At 41.8% G+C, this 23,109-nt stretch overlaps 1 protein-coding gene and 1 long non-coding RNA gene across 2 annotated transcripts; one reads left to right on the top strand and one right to left on the bottom strand.

Annotated features, from left to right (window-relative positions):
• The first annotated feature begins 648 nt into the window (after window positions 1-648).
• On the top strand, window positions 649-21,545 carry SLC25A24 (solute carrier family 25 member 24). Its single transcript, XM_079981554.1, is given in 11 exon segments — window positions 649-1,946; window positions 1,949-1,980; window positions 5,983-6,109; window positions 6,720-6,807; window positions 7,278-7,389; window positions 9,407-9,565; window positions 11,034-11,183; window positions 13,183-13,290; window positions 14,455-14,622; window positions 17,188-17,338; window positions 18,219-21,545. Coding segments are annotated over 11 exon segments (1,425 nt in total). The 5' UTR covers window positions 649-1,795; the 3' UTR covers window positions 18,398-21,545.
• LOC307219022 lies at window positions 5,414-12,309 on the bottom strand. The gene is made up of 2 exons (XR_013840267.1): window positions 11,527-12,309; window positions 5,414-5,660 (listed from the first exon to the last, which is right to left on the bottom strand). It is a non-coding gene; the product is annotated as an uncharacterized lncRNA (long non-coding RNA).
• Window positions 21,546-23,109: the final 1,564 nt, after the last annotated feature.

Genomic DNA, 23,109 nt, shown 5'->3' with positions numbered 1-23,109 from the left:
CGCTAAAAGCACTAATCCGCTAAGCCGTCAATGGGCTTGCTTCGCAAGACGAAAAAACCGCTAGACGAAGAGACTCGTGGAACGGATTCTTTTCATCTTGCGAGGCACCACTGTATAGCCATTCTGCTTCAAGGTTCACACTTCAACATTTACAGTGCAGTTCTATACATGTCTACTCAAAAGGAAGTCCCAAAATTCAATGAGATTCATTTGTTAAAATGATTTACATACTGACTTTAAATAATAATTATCAAGGTGGTAATAACACAATAACTATGAAAACTCACTAGAACATATTAAATACTGTTACGAGTATAAACATGTACATCTGCCATATCTTTGGAACAACAACAAAAAACCCAGATATATGGAAAGTGAGGATGAACAGCTTTGTTTTTATTGGTCATATGGTTGAAGCCTGCAGCATATCCCAGGTACATGTACCGGGATATAGAATTGCAGTGTTGTTTACATATATAAATAATCCACTCCCTACTTTCTGCTACTGTCATAATTAGGATGATGGCCCTCACTCACGTTCAACAGGATGCTTGTGGTACATGACAAGTATTATTATTAATAATAATATTTTTATACTGTCCTTCATCAGAAGATCAGTGTGGTTCACAACATAAAAATAAAACATGAGAACATAAAATACACAGTAAAACAAAAAAAACAGAAACAAATCAATAACATCCCCCAAACACATTTAAAAGCCTTTAGAATGTTAATCAGCTGAAGGCCTGATTATACAGAAATGTTTTTGCCTAGCACCTAAAGATATGTAATGAAGGCATCAGGGAAATCTCCCTGGGGCATTCCACAAACGGTGAGCTACTGCAGATAAGGCCCATTCTTGTGTGGACACCCTCTGAACCTCACATGAAGAAGGGCCTCAGATGATGATCATAGGTTCTGGGATGGTTCATGTGGGGAGAGGTGGCCCTTGAGGTATTGCCATCCTGAGCCGTTCAAAGTTTCATAGGTCAAATTGGGCCCGGAAACTAATTGACAGCCAGTGCAATCTGGCTGGGATCAGTGTGTTATGCTCAAACCGTCTCTACACTCAACAGGTGTAGGTTTCTCCATCACTGCATTTCCATGTGTGTGCGTCTTGTGAGGGGCACAGGTTAAGTCCCACCTGTAAGCCCTCTAATGTGGCAGCTGATTGGACCAGATAACTCTCTTCCCACACCACAATTCTATGATTCTAAGTGGCTGGCTAGGAAGCGTCTTTAGGATCACAATCTCTGAATGCAACCACGGGCGTGTTTTTTGGGGGGGTGGGGTGGGGTGGGCAGAGTGCCAGTTCAGCAAAGCCCTATTATGCGCGGCTGGATCGACGCCCGAGTAAACGAGCACAGGATCGGGCGTCTCAAACAGCAGCATAACCTTTCCCCCCTTCCAAGCCGATCAAGGAACTAGTCACTAACTTCCAGATCGTCTGCCGGCGCAGATCTCCTCCGCCGTCCAAACCCAGCTCCTTCCTTTCTGCAGTGGGAAGGAAAAGAAGACCCAAGTCCCACCCAGGCCGTGACCATGCAAGGCCAGGACGCCCAATGAGAAGGAGAAACCCGCGCTTCGCCTCCCTGCTCCCTCCCTGGGCGTTGGCTCTTGCGTGTCATCTCTTAACGTTTTTTTCGCTCCTCCCAAAGTGGGAAGGTTGCAGCTGTGTTTTTTTTCCTCCTCCTCCGTTTTCTTCTAGTAACGCTCACCAAATTGCGGGGGGCTTCTGCTTCTTTCCTCTGCCCGCTGCCTCCCCCCCCCCGACGCATTTCCTCTCTCCTGCATCATGTTTCGCTTCTGGAGAGGCTCCTTGGCGCTCCCGGAGGCTGCCTGCGAAGCGCCCGACAGGAACCCGCGGTACGAAAACCTCTTCCAGAAGCTGGACCGCGATGGGGACGGCCGCGTGGACATCGCCGAGCTGCAGTCCGGACTCAAGGCTCTGGCATCCCCCTGGGAGATGACGCGGAGAAGGTGGGTGCGAGGCTTGGCGACGGCTGGAACCTGGGCGCGAGGGGAGGCGGGCCGAAGCCAGTTTCAGCCTTGCAAGCCCTGGGATATGGGTTTAACCGAGTGGTTGATGAGGCAAAATAGTGCAAATAGTAAATTACTGCTTTTTATTATTATTTATTAGATTTTAAAACCACCCCTTTTCTGAAAGAAGGGGACTTCCTTTTCTACATTCCAGCCTGCTGAGTCAGTGCAGCATGGACTATTGACCTAAAATACTATATCCGTTTGCCATTCATGACTAAGGGCCTATCTGGTCTGCATCTGAATAGGCCTGTGTGGCTTGAGGCCCATTGGAGCAGAAGTTACAACATGAACTAAATTGATTGCAGTGCCACAAAATTACCACATTGAGGTTATGCTGTGGTAAGAGGTTACAGTTCTGAGCATCTGCACTGCCTAAGGTAATTTGCTGTATAAGGTGATGCCCTGCCTTCTGTTGTACACATGTGGGAGTCAACTGGACCAAGAGTTGTTTTCAACACTGGTGATTGGGCAACACACCTAAGGGTAACGGCTTAAACTGCTTTGCACTCAAGGTAGCTGCCTCCAGGGGCACACTTTGCTAATATAGCGCCCTGAGCAAGGACATAATTTGCCCTTGCCCAATATTATATTTGTGCTCTTCTCTCTCTTGCCTTCCGTTCTGTGCATGCTGTCAAGTGCACTACATCACAGTTGTGGCAACTCAAACACCCGTCTGACCAGGGCCTAACTTTGAGTAGGTACCTGTGTATATATAGGGATGATGATGAGGAGGATGATTATTATTTTACAACCCCGCCGGCTTGACGCCCTGTGCAGGGGAAGCACCCACACTGCCTTAAATCCAGTGCTGTTGCCTCACGCTCCTCAGGATATTTAGGAAGGACATTAAAAGCCCTTAATAGACTGGTACTACCTCCTCCCATGGGACGCGGGTGGCGCTGTGAGTTAAACCACAGAGCCTAGGACTTGTCAATCAGAAGGTCGGTGGTTTGAATCCCCTCGACGGGGTGAGCTCCCATTGCTTGGTCCCTGCTCCTGCCAACCTAGCAGTTTGAAAGCACGTCAAAGTGCAAGTAGATAAATAGGTACCGCTCTGGCGGGAAGGTAAACGGCGTTTCCGTGTGCTGCTCTGGTTCGCCAGAAGCAGCTTACTCATGCTGGCCACATGACCCGGAAGCTGTACGCCGGCTCCCTCGGCCAATAAAGTGAGATGAGCGTCGCAACCCCAGTCGGCCACGACTGGACCCAATGGCCAGGGGTCCCTTTACCTTTACTTCCTCCCATATTCCTAAAAGTATCTCTTTGGTGGTGGCTGATGAGTGTGGTTTTTGCCATTTTTACATTTGGGGCCAGGAACTTTCCCCTGGAATGTCCCCCTGCCCTCCTTCCTCCAGGACTTTTGCAATGCTGTGAAGATTTATCCCCCGCCTCCAGCAAATTCTATGAAGTTGATGTTCTTGTTGACTTGTTTTAATTTGTTCCCATTACTCTGTTTTTTGCTTTCATTTTTATTTATTTTTCAATCATTCCTGTAAGCTACTTTGGACACTTGTGTTGTGGCAATTTTACACAATACATATGCAGGTACTCTATGTGACAGGCTACTGATCTAAGAATAAAAAGAACATGCCTGCCAGAATCATCTGTGGGAGAGCATTTATGTTCTCATGTTTCAGGAGCCACGTACAGGGGTGACAGCAGTGGCGTAGCGTGGGTTGTCAGCACCCGGGGCAAGGCAAGTAATTTGCGCCCCCTAACCCATGGATTTGCGCCCCCTAACCCGTGGATTTGCGCCCCCTAACCCGTGGATTTGTGCCCCCTAACCCATGGATTTGCGCCCCCTAACCCGTGGATTTGCGCCCCCTAACCCTAACCCCCAGATGTTGCGCCCGGTGCGGCCGGCCCCCCCTGCACCCCCCACGCTACGCCACTGGGTGACAGCACTAATGATGGTCCAATGCGTTCTGCTTGAGGCAGAAAAACCAAATGCTGTTCCCACATAGTGGTGAGACTATGATAATAAAGAATGAAGTAAATAACAATTTGCTGCCCTTCAATGCCCTGGCCTCCTGCCTTACGGTGAGATGGACCTGTTTCTTTAGGCAAGACAGTTGCTTTGAACTGCATAATCGCTATGAATTTTGCATTCCTAGAACTTGTGTTAGAAAACCTGTTGTACTGGCCTTGACAAAAATGTATCTGCAGTATACTCATGGTTAGTATAATAGCAACAAGTGCGCAAGCTACTTGAGTATACATGTATGTATGTCTGGGAAGGAAGGTTGAATCTAGATATTTATGCCCATGTAGAAGATACTTCTGTTTTAAAGCACATAAATACATTACACATAGATGCTCACAACCAACTGGAATGAGACCCGAACCAATAAACCTTAAAATGATCAATACTTTTTTGGGGGCAGGGGGTTAATCTTTGTTATGTACCTCTAAGTCATTGTTCAGTGATGTTCTTCATAAAATAGAATTCCTGATGCCACTGTGATTAGTTGCACATATTTGTATGTCGTTAAGGTAGCCTAAATATCTCATTAGGCTAATTAATACTGGCATTTGAACCTGTTTTAGGGTTTGCTTTTGTGGCTTATTAACACGAAGCAGCAGCTCATATTTATGGAAACAATAACATTCTCTGCATATTATTTTAAGCAATTCATGTATAACAGCTAGCTGCATAGGTAGTAATGACTGCATTAAAGCTATCTGTGTATGGCAGGCTTCCTCAAACTTGGCCCTCCAGATGTTTTTGGCCTACAACTCCTATGATCCCTGGCTAGCAGGACCAGTGGTCAGGGATGATGGGAATTGTAGTCTCAAAACGTCTGGAGGGCCGAGTTTGAGGAAGCCTGGTGTATGGGGTTAGCCATTTAAGCTAGTGGCGATTGCCACTTAAATTGGCAGTGCATTCCATAAGACATAGTTGTGTGAAGAGGTATTCTCTTGTGGATATCTGCGGCCTGCTGCCAATTAACTTCTGAACATGACCTACTTCTTCATATTTAATAAATTTTGTTGTTTTGTTTACATGGTATAATATTTAAGGTTAAATTTTGCTAAATAAGTACTTTTCCAAGAAAGAAAGTCAGAGCATTGCCCGAGCTCCTTTCCAGGCACTGCTACATTTAAGTAGAGACCATATCTAGGCCTGCTTATTTTTTGAATCATTTAGAAATTTTCTTGCAGCCCGATTCTGTTGAGAGGTAGGCAGCAGAGTATGCTGGGAGGCTGAAATGGTGTTCTTTTTCATGTTAGATTTTTGCCCATTTATTCTTTAGCACAAGCATTCCACCAGAGTTGCCAGAGGCGGAGAATATTATTATCAGCTATCAAGACAGAACAGCTCAGCTTTGCATTGCCTTTCGGCTGCTTTTTCCTCTTGTGTATGAGATAATAACAACAACAATAATTTTATTGTTTATACCCTTCCCATTTGCTTCCAGCAAAATAAAAAGTAAAATAAAATGTCGGACATTAAAAACCACAGTCTCATGTTTCTCATAACGCTCTAATAACGTTACATAGCCCAGTAGATAGAAGGCTATCAGGGAATTGGGCAGGGACAAACAGATGCAGAATGCAAGCAAGGTATTGGGTCTTCCTCCATGGTAAAACACATCAGAATACATTTGGAGCAGTTCCTATGAAAAGATACAGGCAGAAAGTGTTATCCCAGTTAAATAGGATGTGAGGATTCATCCCTGCAGGCTGGAATGCTACTTTTGTAATGCTTCAGTGGTAAGATTCCATACACCACATCCAAGAAGAGAACACTGTTTAGCTAAATTAATTACTGTATTGCACTTAATTGCCCACATTTCCAGGAAATGTATGTAATTCTATTAACTAAAAGTGCAGAAATGATTTGTGCAGAAAAGGAGAAACCTCTCTTTTGGAATGCGTTTTTGAAATACTATAAGCACCATTACTAATTCTTCTTCAATGTGCATTTTTTTTTAACAGAAAATTTTCAGAGCTGGAGATACTAACCAAGATGGCCGGCTGGACTTTGAAGAATTTACACGCTATCTTAAAGACCATGAGAAGAAAATGAAATTAGCTTTTAAAAGTCTGGACAGAAACAATGATGGTAGGATCCAATTTTCCACCATATCTGTTGTGTTAAGATACACAAAGGAGTCTATTTCTTTCAAGTCAATCAAAAATTATGAGTTCAACATAGAAATAAAATGTAAGCGTTAATTACGTAATTATGTTAAGAGATCAGCATTAAAAATGTAAACATGACATAAACAAGAAAGTGTCATAATACAATATATAATTAACATTTTCAATAGATTTATATTAAAGAATGAAAACTGTCAATGAGCTGGTTTGGAAAGTCATATGTAATAAATAAATATATGAACCAGCTTTTTCCAAGTAACTGCAGTTTGCTGTCTGCTCTGAACCAACTTCTCCACATAGGAACATAGGAAACTGCTTTATACAGAGTCAGACATTGGTCCATCTACCTGGACCTTGTACCTAGTATTTTTGATGCTCTTTTTCTGGCGTACATCCTTATATTGTTTGTTTGTATACTGACCAACTCCCCATTTCCAAATCCCTGGTGCTCTTCTCTTGACTATCTGTAATAACATGCAAATATTTAAAAGTCTGTAAGGTCCAAGTCAAGTGACCTGGAGCTGCAGAGCCTTTCAGCTCATTTGTCTTTTTTCTCCCTCCCTCTTATAAAGGAGTAATTGACGCCTCAGAAATTGTTCAGTCCCTCAAGATCTTGGGTATAGATATTTCAGAAAAACAAGCAACGAAGATTCTACAAAGGTCAGCACCTGCTGTTATTTTAAATTGAGTAGCATTGAGGCCACCTCCCCGCTGCTGAAGTCTCATCCCACTGGGATATGTAACTATTTCCCAGTCTCTCTCTTTGCTTGGTGACAAGTGAGTCTTGCTGATACAATCTTTTACACTATTTTCTAGAAGCATAACTTAGGTTGACAAGGTAAACCATGGCTTCTCTGTGGCCATCTTTGCACACTATACTATGGTTTATCCTGACATGCTGAAGCTGGAACAAGCCCAAGTAAGCCTCATCCTTTTGTACACAAATATACAAAGTGTAAACTCACTTAATACCACTAGAAGCTTAAGTTATCATTGTATGTGAACCAGGAGCTGTGGTTCATAAAAAACTCCAGTTGATTTAACAAACCAAAGCTTCACAATGCATGGCTAGAAGTTGGTTTGTTTTGAATATTGCATAGAATTCTGATTATATTATTTTGAATTTTTAGCATAGATGCTGACGGGACAATGTCAGTGGACTGGAATGAATGGCGGGACCATTTCTTATTTAATCCCGCTACAGACATTCAAGGAATCATTCGATACTGGAAACATTCTACAGTGAGTATGCATTACATTTTTTATGCTGGTCATAGTGCAGACAAATTTGAGCAGGATTTACTAATGAGTTGCGTTAACGGAAGTGCGTGTTGGGGGTATGCTTTGGTCACACCAGTCTTAGGCTGTTACTGTAACCCTCAAGCTGCAGTGGCTCTGCTACTGTTAAGATTATGGCTCTATGTATGCTTATTGTAGGAAGGGGGGGGAATCCCATTGAAGTCAGTGAAAATGGTTACCTGGTAAATATGTTTATTTTAGAACATCCTTCTAAAGAGGTCTCCTGTTTTGGAGGAAGAGTAAAATATAGAGAGTTTGGGGCTGGTGGCAGTAACCCTCTCTTGGAAGAGCATAGAAGAATTATTCTTAGAACATGCCAAACCTTGTATAGAAGTGGGTGCTTGGGTTTGGAATACTGAGGAGAAAAGGTTTAGCTAGTAATCCAAAAAGTCTTGAAAATAGGTTTGTTTATAATAAACTCTTGCAAATGTAAATGCACATTTCCATTCTGAATTCTGGATTCTCAGTTTCTAATTCACTGTTAAAAAGTGTGCCTGTCAAGCTGAATTCTGTTTGATTTCATCCCATTTCTGATAGAGTTAGAATCAGAGTTTAAGAGCAGCTGCATTTTGAATTGACAGGGTGTCTAAAAGATGAGTAAAATCTGAGAGAATATTGATATTTAAAATTAAAATACCAGTATTATTGATAAGACTATGACTGGAGCTTAAATACGTTTTAAAAGCATACATACATTATAAGCCCATTACTACTTCAGTTTATTGGAGATGTCTTTTGAGGCCTGATGAATTATATCATAAAATAGATTTTTATATAGATCATGGTGCCAAAATGTAAGCTAGTTAGTGAATTATGAAGAGGAAAGTCTATATTTAAACTACTTATATAGAAAATTGTTGTCTTTTTTTCTTCAGTAATTGTATCAAAGATTCATTCCTTTTAACCATGAGAATGGCCACCATAGTAGCAAATTTCCTGTTGGTTCAACCCATAGAACTGCTACAGCATTTCAAAGCCCATAACCATTGCCCTGGTCTTCACAACTCAACTGTTTCATATCAGTAACAATTCCACGATAAGAAATTGTGCAAACTGGCTGTGTTCATGTGGTTGCATAACTTTTAATGTTGTAGCAGCATCCTGTGGAAAAAAAAAACCAGTGCTACTGCATTGTTTAAAGCAGGGAGTGAAGAAAATCTGGAGGCCCTCCAGGCTAAGGTTTATTTTGAATATAGACTACTTTATACCACAGATGGTCAAAAAGCAGTTTGCACCACAATAAGAAAGACAACAATGTCGTGTTTAAAACAAAGAAAAAGTACTGGTAATCAAGTTCTCTAAATAGGCATAGGACAACTTGCTTAACCTGCCTGCTGAAATAGAAAGGATTGTGTTTTATACATGTAAAAATACCAATAAACTATATTTGAATCATGCAGTCTGGTAGAAGGGGGGCGAACTATTCATAGGTTTGCCAAACTTATTATCTTGCAAAGCAAGATGGGTGTTGTCGTCGTCTTCTTCTTTTAATTAACAAGATGGGTATCTTTTTTTTTTTTAATTAACATAATAATTCAATGGAGATAAAAATACTTGGATGAATTACAAGTAACTGGGCTGATAATCTTTTTAGGAAGTTGTCAAAAGGTTAATCTTGGTAATCCTTAAAAGCTGCTGGGAAGAAAGTCGAACTGTGCTTTGTAGCCATTAGGATTTCAGCACTGTGTCTGGAAAGCGTCGCTCGCCCCCATGCCATGTCTCTTTTACAGAAGTATACGAGGCAGAAATTTACTATCATTTTTAACGATGATGGCGCGGTTTTTGAAATGGTGGGTTTTTAGACTGCATGGTTTCAGATGTAGTCAGGAAAAAATACGTATGCTTCCTTTCTCTTCTGCTTGGAATTGCCCTCGTGTGAGTTCTATAACAATGAGGGCTCTTTGTTGAAAGACAAGGCTGTTGGATGCTGATCTAACTCTTTTGCTTTGCATCTTAACAGGTATTGGACATTGGAGACAGTTTGACTATCCCAGATGAATTCACAGAAGAGGAGAAAAAGACTGGGCAGTGGTGGAGACAGCTTTTGTCAGGAGGGGTTGCTGGTGCAGTATCTCGAACGGGAACAGCGCCACTGGACCGCCTTAAAGTCATGATGCAGGTAGGTTCCTTTAAAGCTTAGCCCCCAGGATCCATATCCAGACATCCAGACCCAAAGGGTTGAACACACCTGGTGCGATTTTTAATTTTGAAGAGCAGGCCGCCATGTTGAATCAAAAAAGATTTGGGGAAGTGCCTGCTCTTTCCATAGTAATTTGCCCCGTGTGCTGCTGTTTGAGTCCTATAAACGCAAGGCCTTCTGGGACAGGGCTGACAGGTTTTGTGCCTCTTTAGCCTACTGGATATCTTATTTTGCCCTTCCTAAGAAATAAAATTGAATCACGAGATACCAGCTGTTTTTGAGAGAAGCTCCACGCATAAAGAAGTTATTTATAGGAACCTATTTTTAGAGAGCCCACGAGTGCTAGTCATTATGTAAATAGGAAATGCATTTGTTGCAATGGGTTGTTAACTCAAATATAACATGAATATATGTAGGAAGTACTTAATAATTGACTGGGGCTTTCAGTGCAAGCCTGTATGTGTCTGCTCAGAGATAAGTCCCGTTGACTGGAGTAGATAAGTGTGATAGGATTGCAGCTTTAGGTCTGTGTCCGGAATCTTTTCTTCTCAGTTCAGCATTAGGATGTTGGACGCATCTTGCTGCTGATTCTCTACGGGTTGTTTCTGTTCTGCTAGCAAAACAGAACTTCTGTTTCCTCCCGCCCCCCATACCCCCTAAATGTGCTCTGGTGAATCCCCCAGAACTGCAACTTTGGATCCGGCCCTAAATGCAGTGCCATTACTTGACTGCTAGATCTGTTGAGTAAAAATCATGTAAGCAGTGCATGTCCTCATGACATGTAATGCCAAGAAGACTTGGCATTGTAGAATGCAATCTGTTCCAAAAAAAAATATAAATAAATAAAAAAAAAATTGGAGGCAATGTAATAGCTGCAGTGTATTTTTATGGGCATGCAATTGTATTTATTTTTGAACTTCCTTAGTCTCAGACCATATATTATAGTAGCGTTTTGTTCTTGGTTTTTAACTCAAAGCAGCTCAGGCTGTATATTAGTGGAATGAGGACAGGTCTGGTTAATCCTTTCCCTGCCAGCCATTTCCTCCTCAAAATCTCCCTCCTCCCCAGCTACATTTTGATCTGTAGGGTGAAAGTTCTACCTTCCAACTGAGAAACTGTTTTAAAGAGGACAGCTTTGAACTGAAAAAGTACAGGAAGGGAAAGGGTTAGACAGCTTTTCCTTCACTATTTAAGATACAGCTTGCCCCAGGCTGATTCGGGATTTTAAAAATGCAGAGGAATTTGACTTTGCTTAACATGTTGTTTAGGCCTTAACCTGTGTTTCAGGGGTAAGCCAATAAAATTAACAGCTAGCATAGAATTTGGAATGGCTCCCTCCTTAAAGGTTTTGCACACTTCATTTCTGTTTAGAAAGAAAAGAAGTGTTATACTGTCAATTCAGCTTTCTATGTGTATCAAACAATTATGTTTTCTCTCTTTGCTAAAGGTCCATGGCTCAAAGGGGAAAATGAACATAAAAGGTGGCTTGCAGCAGATGGTTAAAGAAGGAGGTGTCCGTTCACTTTGGAGAGGAAATGGTGTCAATGTTGTTAAAATTGCACCTGAAACAGCTATTAAGTTCTGGGCGTATGAACGGGTAAGATGTTAAATGACAGTGATTGGCATGAAATGAAGGAAAGCCAGCTGAGCACACAAGAAGTTCCGTTTGTGCAATGTATGAAGTTGTTTTATTTTTCTTTCTTTCTTACCTTTGAGAAAGAAAAAATATTGAGTGATTTAAATTTGATTTCAAAGGCGCTTTAAAACGTTCACCACCACATGCTGGGTTTCAGCCTTGTCACCTCAGCTCTACGTCAGCATTTGTATGGCAAAATGTTGATTAGCCCATCCTGCACTTCACGGCCAGGATTCTTCTAAGGTCAGAATTAACTGAGCTGTAGTAAGATGGGCCTCACCATGGATTTCAGTGTTATATTTACCTCTGAATCAGCTTTAGTAGGTTATATAACATCCTAATCCTCTTGCAGGAGAAAGTTCCTCCTGAGATGGAACTTTAGCTCTCCTCTTCCTCCTTTTACCAGTGTTCCCCTTGAATCGCAAACTTCTGAAAGCTAAATCATAAAAACGTGCTTTAAAAAGTTGCATAGATATCCTGCCCTTCCTCCAAGTCATGCAGGATGACACACACACACACAGAGAATAGACCCATTTTATCTGTGCGACAGTATTGCAAAGTCAGTTCAGTTGAGAGTGACTTGCTTGGGGCGCTCATCCTGCATGTTTCATGCCTGAATGGGGATTTCAACTTTGCGCAGTAAACCTAGGGTACAACTCACTACACTGGCTTGAAAATTGAACTAGAAATGCTGTGTTTCCCAACGGTATCTTAAAAACAAACCAACCTAAAATATATTTTCTGACACATGTTGAAAAGAGGGAGAAAATGGCTGAAGTCGAGCTTTGTAATTCTGGGTCAGATAAAAAACCGATGTCTGTTGATGGCAAAGTTCCTTGCTCTGCGCGGCGCTGTCTGCTACAAGCTCTGAATGAATCTAATGGCCAATGTCTTAACACAAACATTTTAAATTGGTGGTTAAGGATTTAATCTACATCTTTCAAAGGCTTTACATCTGTATTATTTACCGCGTTCTATCTTACAGAGTTTAATTTTAACCTGCTTTTATTTACATGTTCTCTATTGCTGTATACGTCCGTATCGCTTGACCGTAATCAGTCAATTCTGATTCTGCCTGCGATATTGGGGGGGGGGGCGGTTAACGTGGCTTTAGAAAAATGCTGAGGTTTGGAGAGAAAGAATTATGGAAATAAAGAATCTTGTTAGGCCTCTTAATCAGGATGTAAGCTTTGCTTCAGGCGGGCGACTCTTTTTTATGGAATTTTAAATAATAATAAAAAAGAGTGGCATGTGCATTTTTCATTTAAGGATTTGCAATCTTATTTATTTGTGGTTTGATGTGTGTGTGTGTGTGTGTGTACACACACACACACACACACACATATATATACACATACATATATACACAGATTAAAAATAGTTGCAAAACTGCTCTGGAGTGGCGAAGGAGGTGGCTTAGTGATATCACAGGTGCCAGCAAGTCAATCTCACTCCTCGCAGAAGTTGCTACTATAACATACAGAGCAGGCATCTTCAGAGCCTGGTCCTGGAAAGGGAAAGTGTTTTTCATCCGCACTTCTGGAACTGGAGCTGTGATAGCTCAGTTGGAAGAACATGAGATTTGTTGTGCTGCTATAAAACCATTACAACCGTCTTCACCCATTAAGAGGCAGAGATTAAAAATCTCCAGGATAGGATGCTCCGTAACTGTGGAGGAGACCCTTGAGAGTGCCTCTCTTCACGTCCTCAGTTGGGTGATGGTTGGCATTGTCAAAAAAGCTCAACAGCAGCCCATCATAGAGATTTGCACAAGGGATGGAGACATTATTGTGGTGACAGTGAGCTGCCTATGTGCAGGACTTTGCCATGTAGACCAGCAACTCCTCCCACAAACTAACATGGCTTGTGTTCTTGATCCTGCTAAGCGGTTCTGTTAGCTGCTTGTGACTATATGGGGAAGAATGTGACCTTTTCTATCACTGTGTGTTTTAATATTCAGTATAAGAAGATGTTCGTTGATGAAGGGGGAAAGATCAGCACTGCAGAAAGGTTTATATCTGGTTCCCTGGCTGGAGCGACTGCACAGACTTCTATTTATCCCATGGAGGTCAGTTTTGGATTGACTGCTCTGTTTGTGAACATGCACCATCTATCCTTTTTCTAAGAAGTGGCTATTTTGTAGATAGTGTGGTCAGCACTTTGGTCAGCATTCTGCCGACTTCTTTAAAAGTTATTTCCAAATCTTTGAACAGAGGTGAGTGCTGTTTTAAGCCTGTTGCTGCAGAGCGATCTTAGATCATTGGCAGAATGCACACTTCACATGCATGAAGGCTCAGGTTCAATCTCCAGCATTTCCAGTTAAAGCATCTTGGGTATCAGAACTGGGAATGGTACCTGTTTGAGACCATGGAGATTTTCCTAGTGACATTAAGAAGGATCAAGGAAGATGAAGCATTGAGAGCCAGTGTGGTGTAGTGAGAGCCAGTGTGGTGTAGTGGTTAAGAGCAGTAGACTCGTAATCTGGGGAACCAGGTTCGCGTCTCTGCTCCTCCACATGCAGCTGCTGGGTGACCTTGGGCTAGTCACACTTCTCTGAAGTCCCTCAGTCCCACTCACCTCACAGAGTGTTTGTTGTGGGGGAGGAAGGGAAAGGAGCTTTGAGACTCCTTCGGGTAGTGATAAAGCGGGATATCAAATCCAAACTCTTCTTCTTCTTAGTCCGAGTTGGTATTCAATGGATGTCTGTTATCAGAGGCCCCAGGCAACCTTAGCAGCTAGGAGCAGTGGCAGACTTGGGTACTATGGCGCCCTGTGTGAGCCCAAAATTTGGCACTCCCCCCACCCCAGTTCTCACGCTCCCTACCCAAAGGTGGGTAAGTAGGCACCTTGGTTTGGGAAGGAGAGACAAGGGCTCAGGCAGGGTCCCAAGCCCTCCCACCTCCTTCCCAAAGCTGGATAAGCACGAACTAGGACCCTGTCTGAGCCTCACGCCTCCTTCCCAAAGCCCAGTGCCTCATTTACCAAGCTTTGAGTTTAGTGATCTTGGTTAAGTGCCCATTGTGTGCACACCACTTCCACAGCCCTAAATCTACCCCTGCTAGGGATGCCTTCTACCAACTTTGACTGGTGATACAGCTGTGTGTGTGTGTGTGTGTGTGTACGCGCTCTGCACTCGTTCGTTCGTGCATGCATGCATACATACAAGAGAGTGAATAGCAGATTTTAGTAATGCAGTATTTTGATTAACCTCAACAGTTTTTCTACACCTTAGGTATTAAAGACCAGACTGGCTGTGGGTAAAACAGGGCAATACTCTGGAATGTTTGACTGTGCTAAGAAGATCTTAAAAGGAGAAGGCGTGAAGGCTTTTTACAAAGGTTATATTCCCAATATTTTGGGCATCATTCCTTATGCTGGCATAGATCTGGCTGTTTATGAGGTGAGTGGAGTTCACTGGCATATCCCATGACAATATAACTAAAGGAGCATTGTATAATAGATGGTTATGTTAGACCTAGATTGGGGAAAGAGACCCGGGTTCGCATGTCTGCTTAACTCAATGTCTGCCAAAGCTCATTTGGCTACCTTGTTCCAGGTATTGCCTCACTGATCTGGTTGTTGTGTAGATAAAGTGGACTAATCCCTGTGTGTACTACCATGAGCTCATTGGACAAAAGGCAGGATATAAATGGAATTAAATTGTGATTAATAAAACACTCTCTTAGATTCCATTCTCCTAGCTATTTACTCTGGAGTACCTCAACACATTCCTAGAAGGATGACTCCCAAGTGAATATTTTGCTAGATGATGCCAAGCATAACCAGATATTTGTGTGTTACATAACCTCAATAATAACTGAACCTTCAGCATAATTTTGTGTATTTGCAATGTTGCATTGGTGTAGTTGTTGTTTCACTACTGCTTGGGTATTAATTAGCCTAGTGAATCATGGAGTCAGGCTATTAGCCATTTTAAAAACGTATTTACACCTGAATCTGATGTTACCTTCATTATATGCATTAAATTTTCTTCTGAATGACTGTCCCTGCAGGGACATAGGTATATTGGTGTGTGACCATTCTCTGCCACAACCTTCTAAGAACTGATTCAGATGTGCAGAACAATATGTGATATAGTCCTTTCTGAACTCTTAACAGAGAGGCTGCATGTCTGACTGGATTCCTCATCTAAAGACTCCTTGCATATGGCAAACCGGAAGAATTTTTTTAGCTTAAACCCCCCCCCCCCGCCATGCTAGTTTTCTGTATTCAGGAAGTTTTAAAAATGTGTGGTAGCATTCAAACATGCACTCTCCCACCTGTAGTTTGAAGCACAATCCAGGAAGGATTGCAACAGGTGCTATTTCTAGCTATTTTAACTCAGTTTAATATGCCTGGAAACCAGACAAACAAGTATTATTTGCTGAGATAACAATTGGCCTGCACAGTGATACAAGTGAGCCTGTAGGGTGCAATGTAGATTGACTGCTGAGTAGCTGTTTAAACGTTTGCTGTTTCCAGAATTATTTAGCGAGTCTAACTGCAAAAAGTAATTTCTCCTCCTTTTGGTGTCAATACTATAGCCAGGTTCGCATGATCACATTCTGGGTTAATGAGCCAAGCTATACATGAATTGTGTGCATGCATCTCCTTTACTGCCAATTCACTCTTTCCTTCTTCTTGAGTGGCAAAACAAATCAGATCAGATCTGTCATTGTTAGCCATTGTTTCCTGCTTACATGCAATCCTGGTAAACAATGATCAGTGGCTTCCAAACAAGGGAAGTATATCTTGTATATATTTGGGTTCTGTATTTCAGTCCTTAGACTTTTTACAAACCCTTCTAACATGTGCACGTGTATGCACACAGGCACGGTATCTGCCAATGTAGGGTTGGGGTTTGAGTTTAGTGGGGTATGAGGAAGAGACTATTTGGTGCATGGGATATTAAGGTAAGTGGGGCAAGTTGAAGGATGTGTGGAGTAGTGGGGTGGTGTTTGGGAAGTTTTAACAGCTGGGAGAGTGTAGAGAAGGATCAGCTGGGTGAGAATGGGTGTAGGAGACTGCTTGTTCAAATCCATTAATCTCAGATGTCAGTTTATATAAGGAACAATGAAAACAAACCAATACTAAGCATGCTGGCTATTGTTAGCCCTGGGTAACTCAGTGAAACCCACACTTACAGGGTTTGAACAGTGCTGTTAGCACAGCAAGACCCTGACAAAGCTACTTTGCAAAGTGAGGTCTGCTCCACATAAGCTTATGCCACAGTAAATGTGTAGGTTTTTAAGGTGTTAGCAAACAAACTAACTAGAAATAGTTCTCTAACACTGCTGCCTTTCTGAGGTTCATGCTACGTTACTTAGCCCCACAGCTGCTGTCATTTATAAAGCAGCCTCCTCTCATTATAACTGCAATACATTAATCTTAACACATTTAAGCATGCCTCATGCTGAAATAATTTTGTACTGCTGTTTTCTGCGTTTGCTACCTGTCAGCCATCTATTATGCCAACTCTGATTAGCTGGTGTCGTGCTTTCTTGTTCTGTAATACCTGCACCAGCTTCACTAACACGTGTACTTAAGTCTAATTTCTCTCCCATCTACATAACTGATTTTTTATTTTTACAGGTGATAATTAACATGTTCCATAGCTTCCCAGTGCTTATGAAACCCCTTATTACTCCATTCATTACGCTGCAGGCATGACTATAAAATCTTACAACTAATTTAGGCTGCAATCCTTAACCCCACTTACCTGGGAGTAAGCCTCGCTGAATTCAGTAGGACTTACCTCTGACTGGACATGGTTAGGATTGTGCTGTCAGGTTGAAAAGAGATGAGAGGTGGTCCCGCCTCTCATGAACCAATATGCACTTGTAAAATATGCTGATAGTGAGTTTAGGAATTGGCCTGACATGTTTCTCATGTGAATACTTGGCCATTATGTGTTGTTGTTTTTTGAGGTAAAGTTCAATTAACTGCATCAATGTTCTCTTGACAGGCTTTGAAGAAGAACTGGCTAGAAAAATATGCAACAGACTCTGCCAACCCTGGTGTACTTGTACTGCTGGCATGTGGTACCGCGTCCAGTACATGTGGCCAGTTAGCCAGTTATCCTCTTGCCCTCGTCCGCACTCGAATGCAGGCTCAAGGTGAGTGTTGGTGTCTGTGGTATAGGAGCTTGTTCACCTGTGTTGAGCAAGCTAGGTAAAGGTAAAGGGACCCGTGACCATTAGGTCCAGTCACGGCCGACTCTTGCTTTATTGGGCGAGGGAGCCGGCGTACAGTTTCCAGGTCATGTGGCCAGCATGACTAAGCCACTTCTGGCGAACCAGAGCAGCGCACGGAAACGCCGTTTACCTTCCTGCCAGAGCGGTACCTATTTATCTACTTGCACTTTGACGTGCTTTCAAACTGCTAGGTTGACAGGAGCAGGGACCGAGCAACGGCAGCACACCCCGTTGCGGGGATTCGAACCACCGACCTTCTGATCAGCAAGTCCTAGGCTTTGTGGTTTAACCCACAGCGCCACCCGCGTCCCTGCTGAGCAAGCTACCAAGGCTTTAATACTTTAGGTGCTATTGCCCACTAAGGGTTTGACCACATTTCCCTCTTTTTCTTAGTAGGTTCTTCTCTAGTATACCTGCTATCAGCAATTACTTCACTTCTGGGAATTAAGCCACCCTTTTAAAATACACCAGACCAGCTTTTGCCAACATAGGGCCCTCCGTAAGTTTTGGACTACAATTCTCATAAACCCCAATCAGCACGACTGTGCTGACCACAGCTGATGGGAGCTGTAAATTGAAACATCTGGAGGACACTGTGTTGGCAAAAGCTGCTCAAGACTAATGCCTGGTTCACACAATAAGCATCTGAGGCAGTGAACCTCTTTCTGGAATGTTGATGCTACCGAAGGATTGAGTGCATGAAAAACACATTCTATTCTTTGTTAACTTTAGAATACTTTTAAAATGATACTTTTAAGTAATACATGTCTCTTTCTTTCTCCTTTTTTAACCTCTTCCATAGCCATGGTAGAAAGTGGCCCTCAATTATCCATGGTCGGTCTCTTCCAAAGGATTATTGCTAAGGAAGGAGTCCTGGGACTGTACAGGGGCATAGCCCCTAACTTCATGAAAGTGCTGCCTGCTGTCAGCATCAGTTACGTGGTATATGAAAAGATGAAGGAGAACTTGGGGATAGCATGAGAGGAAAGGAGGGAAGAAAAATAGAATTTATTACAGAATATGCACACCTGATGAAACCACATTGGATACTAAATTTATTCATGTTTACCATTGGATTCAAGTCTTCTCTGCACAGATCTTGTGGGAATCTCTTCAAGGAAGCAGAAGACGACCCACTTTCCCGAAACAGCTGTAAGCCAGGTATCTTTTTTTAAAAAACACCAAATCCGACAACCTCAGGTTCCCAAATTTTAACAATCAAGAAATATTCAATTGCTAGCTGAGCTGAGTGATGGAAGATCTTAAAGAATGAATCTCTAGTCAATGTAATTTTCTGATTTTTCTAAAACATATTTTACTGAGCTAAATATGTATTTTTATGCAGCTGATCCTGCATTATTAGGATTTGTATTTGGTTCATCAGTGGATCGTTCCATCTTGTACATACCAAAAATATAACTCTCCTTTGTGTTTATATTCTGCAATAGGGAAATTGGGTTATTAAAATATAGTTAATTTTTTATTTTTGGGGTAAACTTTAAAAAGGCATAGGCAGCAATGCAGAGACAAACAGAATGCCACAGTGCTGTTCCTGAATACATTAGATTCCCTTGTTAACTTAAAATATTAAGGAACAACTTAGTCTTGACTAAGTCCCATTTTAAAAACATTGGGAGCTATTAGTCACGGCTAGGAAAAGTCTCGTTTTTCTTTCAGTGGGAACTTAGTCGTGACTGACTTTGGCAGGAGAAGTTCTCGGCAGATTGTATGCATTGCTCAAATACTTCAGTTAGAAATGAATGCAAATTTTAAGTGTCTCGTGGCATTTTGAGTGCTCTGGGCTACTGTCCATGTAACTTGTAACTTTTTGTAACTAGAAGCCCAGAGCATTGTTTGATGCCCTTGTTTGATTGCTGCAGAAAACTTGCCTTTAGGGAAAGCCATATCACCTTTTAAGAACAGTGTGCAGTTTCAGAATTATTATTTTTTTAATGTTTTAAACTGATTCTTCATTATCTCTTCCTTGTCTTGGAATGTTTCAACCATTAAGTCTTTGGCCCTATGTAGGTATTACTAGTAAGAAAGTGCAGTGTTTTCCTGCTGGTAGCACCGGCTGATTATGTGAAGGTTGAAAAACGCAATTCAAAAGAAGAGCAGGAGTGGGATTACTTCTGCAGCCTTACAGGCAACCACAAATTTTCCATTAGTATTTCTGGAGGTCAGACCTGGCCTCCTTGATGGAACGCTGTTCCTTTTTTTAATAGTGGAGACAAGTGATAATGGAAAACTCCCTGTCTTTTCTCAGCACCCAAATTAAATAACTGAGTAGACTGGCTGAGAAAAACCAGTTCACCATGGCAATAAAGAACTTTGCCATCCAGTTACCAACACTGCAATCCTAAGTCTATTTACTTAGAAATAAATCACTCTTAAGTTTGGTAGGACTTGCTATCTAGTAATGGTATTTAGGATCACAGCTTAAATCAGTAGAACGACTAAGGAAATGCATGGCAAGCACTGAGCTTATCAGTCAGGCCGGGCATGCAAGAACAGATTGCTGAGAAGACTCTTCCTGCATGCCTTCCTTGCAAGATCTTTTAAAGCACAAACATCTTATTGAATGGATCCTCAGTTTAAGAGTATATTTCAGTTATCCGTGAAATTAATGTTTACTGCTGCTGCATGTTGAACACATTAAAATCACGTCAATTGCAGATGCTCCCCATCATCATAGAAGCATATCTGCTTCTTCAAGGTCTACTTATTCTCTTTCTCTTTTATAAAACTTGATCATGATAGGATGGCATGGAAAATTGCACTAAAGTGAATAATCTGGGTTTTTTGGTCTTTGAAGCTTCCAACACCAGTTCTAAGAGGTAGATGTGGTGTGGGAGGCAATACTTCTCTTGAACAACCTATCCTCTGAGCATATACAAAAGACCTAATCCAAGGTCAATTGGAGGAGTCAGTAGGGGCCAATTCCTTTACGACATTGCATGACTAGAGAGGTCAGTGATTACTGCTCTTGCACATCCAGGAAGGTGGCAACTATTTCCATGATCATTCATGGCTGTACTTCTTCTCTGCAACCGTTATCACAGAGATGGTTGCAGTTCCCCACTATATAACCCAGTTCATGCTAGCTTTTCTTGATTGTGTTCAATTGGAGCAATTTGGTAGTGTGAACTGTCCCTAGAAATAGCCTAAATCACATCACTACCATTGTCCTCCCTTCCTTGATTTGTATTCCTTTTACCAACTTCTCAATGTTAGTAGGATGGCTTTGTAAGCTTGTACTAGGCACACTTCCTTTTGCATTAGCATTATGTTGATTTATGGAACCATAAAGATAGAGGAAGTGGTTTTCTTTGCCTTCATAATGCTATCTTTTCCCTGTTTTAGTCAGATAATCTCAGCCTCTAGCCCCTCAAAGATTTCACAAATGGGCTGGGGGATCCAACCATATTTTTGACTGGTTTGAGAAGCTGATGTGAACTCCAAATAATATAGCCCACCATGGAGAACCCATATTTGCACTTTTTGAGTAGCAATCCATTTTTCAATTGTTTGCTATGCAGAATGCCGTCTTTAATGAACTTTTTGATGTAACTATGGGCACAATCTAAAAATCATGTTGTTGTAATAGAGCTTTGGTAGGTGGTTTCCAGTAGATTGTGCCCGTCCTTTATGAATGGCAGGGTGTTTTTTTAGGTTGCAAATCTGTCCCATGACAGAAGCCTTCACTCTTTTTGCACTTGATCAAAACCAAAGAATTAATTCAGCAGAAGCACTCTGTAATCTTGTATTGCACGCTGTTATGCATTTGCTTGTTGTAAATGTGATTTTCTAAATCGCCTATTGTTGTTTTTTAAAAAACCCAACTGTAAGCTATACTATGTATGCCTATCTTGTTTGTAATTTTAAGATGACATGACCAGTATGTGAACCAGTCTTAGTCATTTTTATCATATAAGTGCACTTACGAGAATGTCGGTGATGGTGTTTTATTTTGTTGGAAGAATGCATGATATGGTGCAGATCTGATTCCTTTACTTTGTGCCTAAAAAGAACAAGGTTCTAATTGTGTTTTCTTGGGTGACTTACTTGGTGAATGCTTTTTATAACCTTTAAATTGATCTGTTTATAATAAACAATGTTTTGTAATGCAGTTGTGAAGTTGCTTTGTAACTAGCTGGAAATGTATTTACTTGTTATATTTATATCTTTCCTTTCTTTTGTGGAACCCAAGACAGTGTATGTATGTATGTATGTATGTATGTACCTGTATGTATTGGCATTTTGGGGGGACAAGGGTGGTGCTGTGGCCTAAACCACTGTGCCTCTTGGACTTGCTGATCAGAAGGTCAGCAGTTTGAATCCCCATGATGGGGTGAGCTCCTGTTGCTCTGTCCCAGCTCCTGCCAACCTAGCTGTTCGAAAGCACACCAGTGCAAGTAGAGAAATAGGTACTGCTGCTGCAGGAAGGTAAATCGTGTTTCTGTGTGCTCTGGTTTCCATCAGTGTTCTGTTGCACCAGAAGTCATGCTGGACACATGACCCAGAAAGCTGTCTGTGGACAAACACCAGCTCCTTTGACCTGAAAGCGAGATGAGCGGCGCAACCCTATAGTCACCTTTGACTGGACTTAACCATCCAGGGGTCCTTTAACTTTTCCGTATTGGCATTTCTAAACTACTTAATATTTCAAAATTCCCTATGTACAATGTAAAAACAGTATCCATTGAAACAGATAGAGCTGAAAGCCAGTAAATCAGCCGTATAAAGCACATAAAACAAGTAAAACAGATTTCCAAGGACTCATACACATAAATCAGGGTCCAATCTTACGGGTCAGGGAAAGCCTGGGCAAAAAGATTGGTCTTCACAAGACATCTGAAAAAACTTGTGGTTGCTACTTCATGCAAGGCAATAGTAAGATCATTCCACCGTACAGGGGTAATAGCAGAAAATTCCACTTTTTGTGTCGCTGCCCTATGATATACTGTGGGATGGGGTGCCACAAATATAACTTTCCCAGATGATCTAAGTGATCTTACAGGTATACGTAGAGACAGGTGGTCTTTCTGGTAAACTGGCCCCAAGTCATTCAGAACATTATATGTTAACAACAACATCTGGAACGTGGCCTGGAAGCTGATTGGTAGCCAGTGCAGTTCCCTCAGCACAGCTGTAATATCTGCATCTCCCAAGTTTTCCACTAAGTGATGTAGTTGCAGCATTTTGGACTAATAAAGTTCTCACGCAGTCATCTATCTAGGCACTGACCAGATCCAGAGCTGCTTAGCTTCAGTGAGGTTGCTGTGTGATGGTGTCCTTAGACTACATGCTGGGTTCTAGAGGTATAAACCCCACCCACCCAAGTACAATGTGCTTTTTTCTGTACAAAAGAAATTGTTTCCAAGACTAGTGTTGCTCTTTGTATGTCTAATACTACTTTTCCATGCAATTCATTCAGTAATAGTCAAAGAGGGGCCTTCAGTATTTTGGCAGACCTCTTGGAATTTGTGCCCAGCTTACCTGTTCTGCTCATATAGCTTATTGAATCCTAATGCCCTGGAAACCGTAGGGCTCAATCGGCCTGCAAGACCAATATTCTCAGTTAGCCCTGAATTCCCTCCACCTCTGCTGTTGTCTGCCAGGACAAAAATATGGCAAGGTCTGTTTTCTTCTCAATACAGAGTATTAGGTATAGTGCATATTGAAACTCAACA

Source organism: Podarcis cretensis, assembly GCF_951804945.1.
Source record: "Podarcis cretensis genome assembly, chromosome: 6".
In the NCBI taxonomy this organism is placed as follows: domain Eukaryota; kingdom Metazoa; phylum Chordata; class Lepidosauria; order Squamata; family Lacertidae; genus Podarcis; species Podarcis cretensis.
The sequence above is the reverse complement of the archived record's forward strand: the minus strand, read 5'-3'. Positions and strand labels throughout refer to the sequence as shown.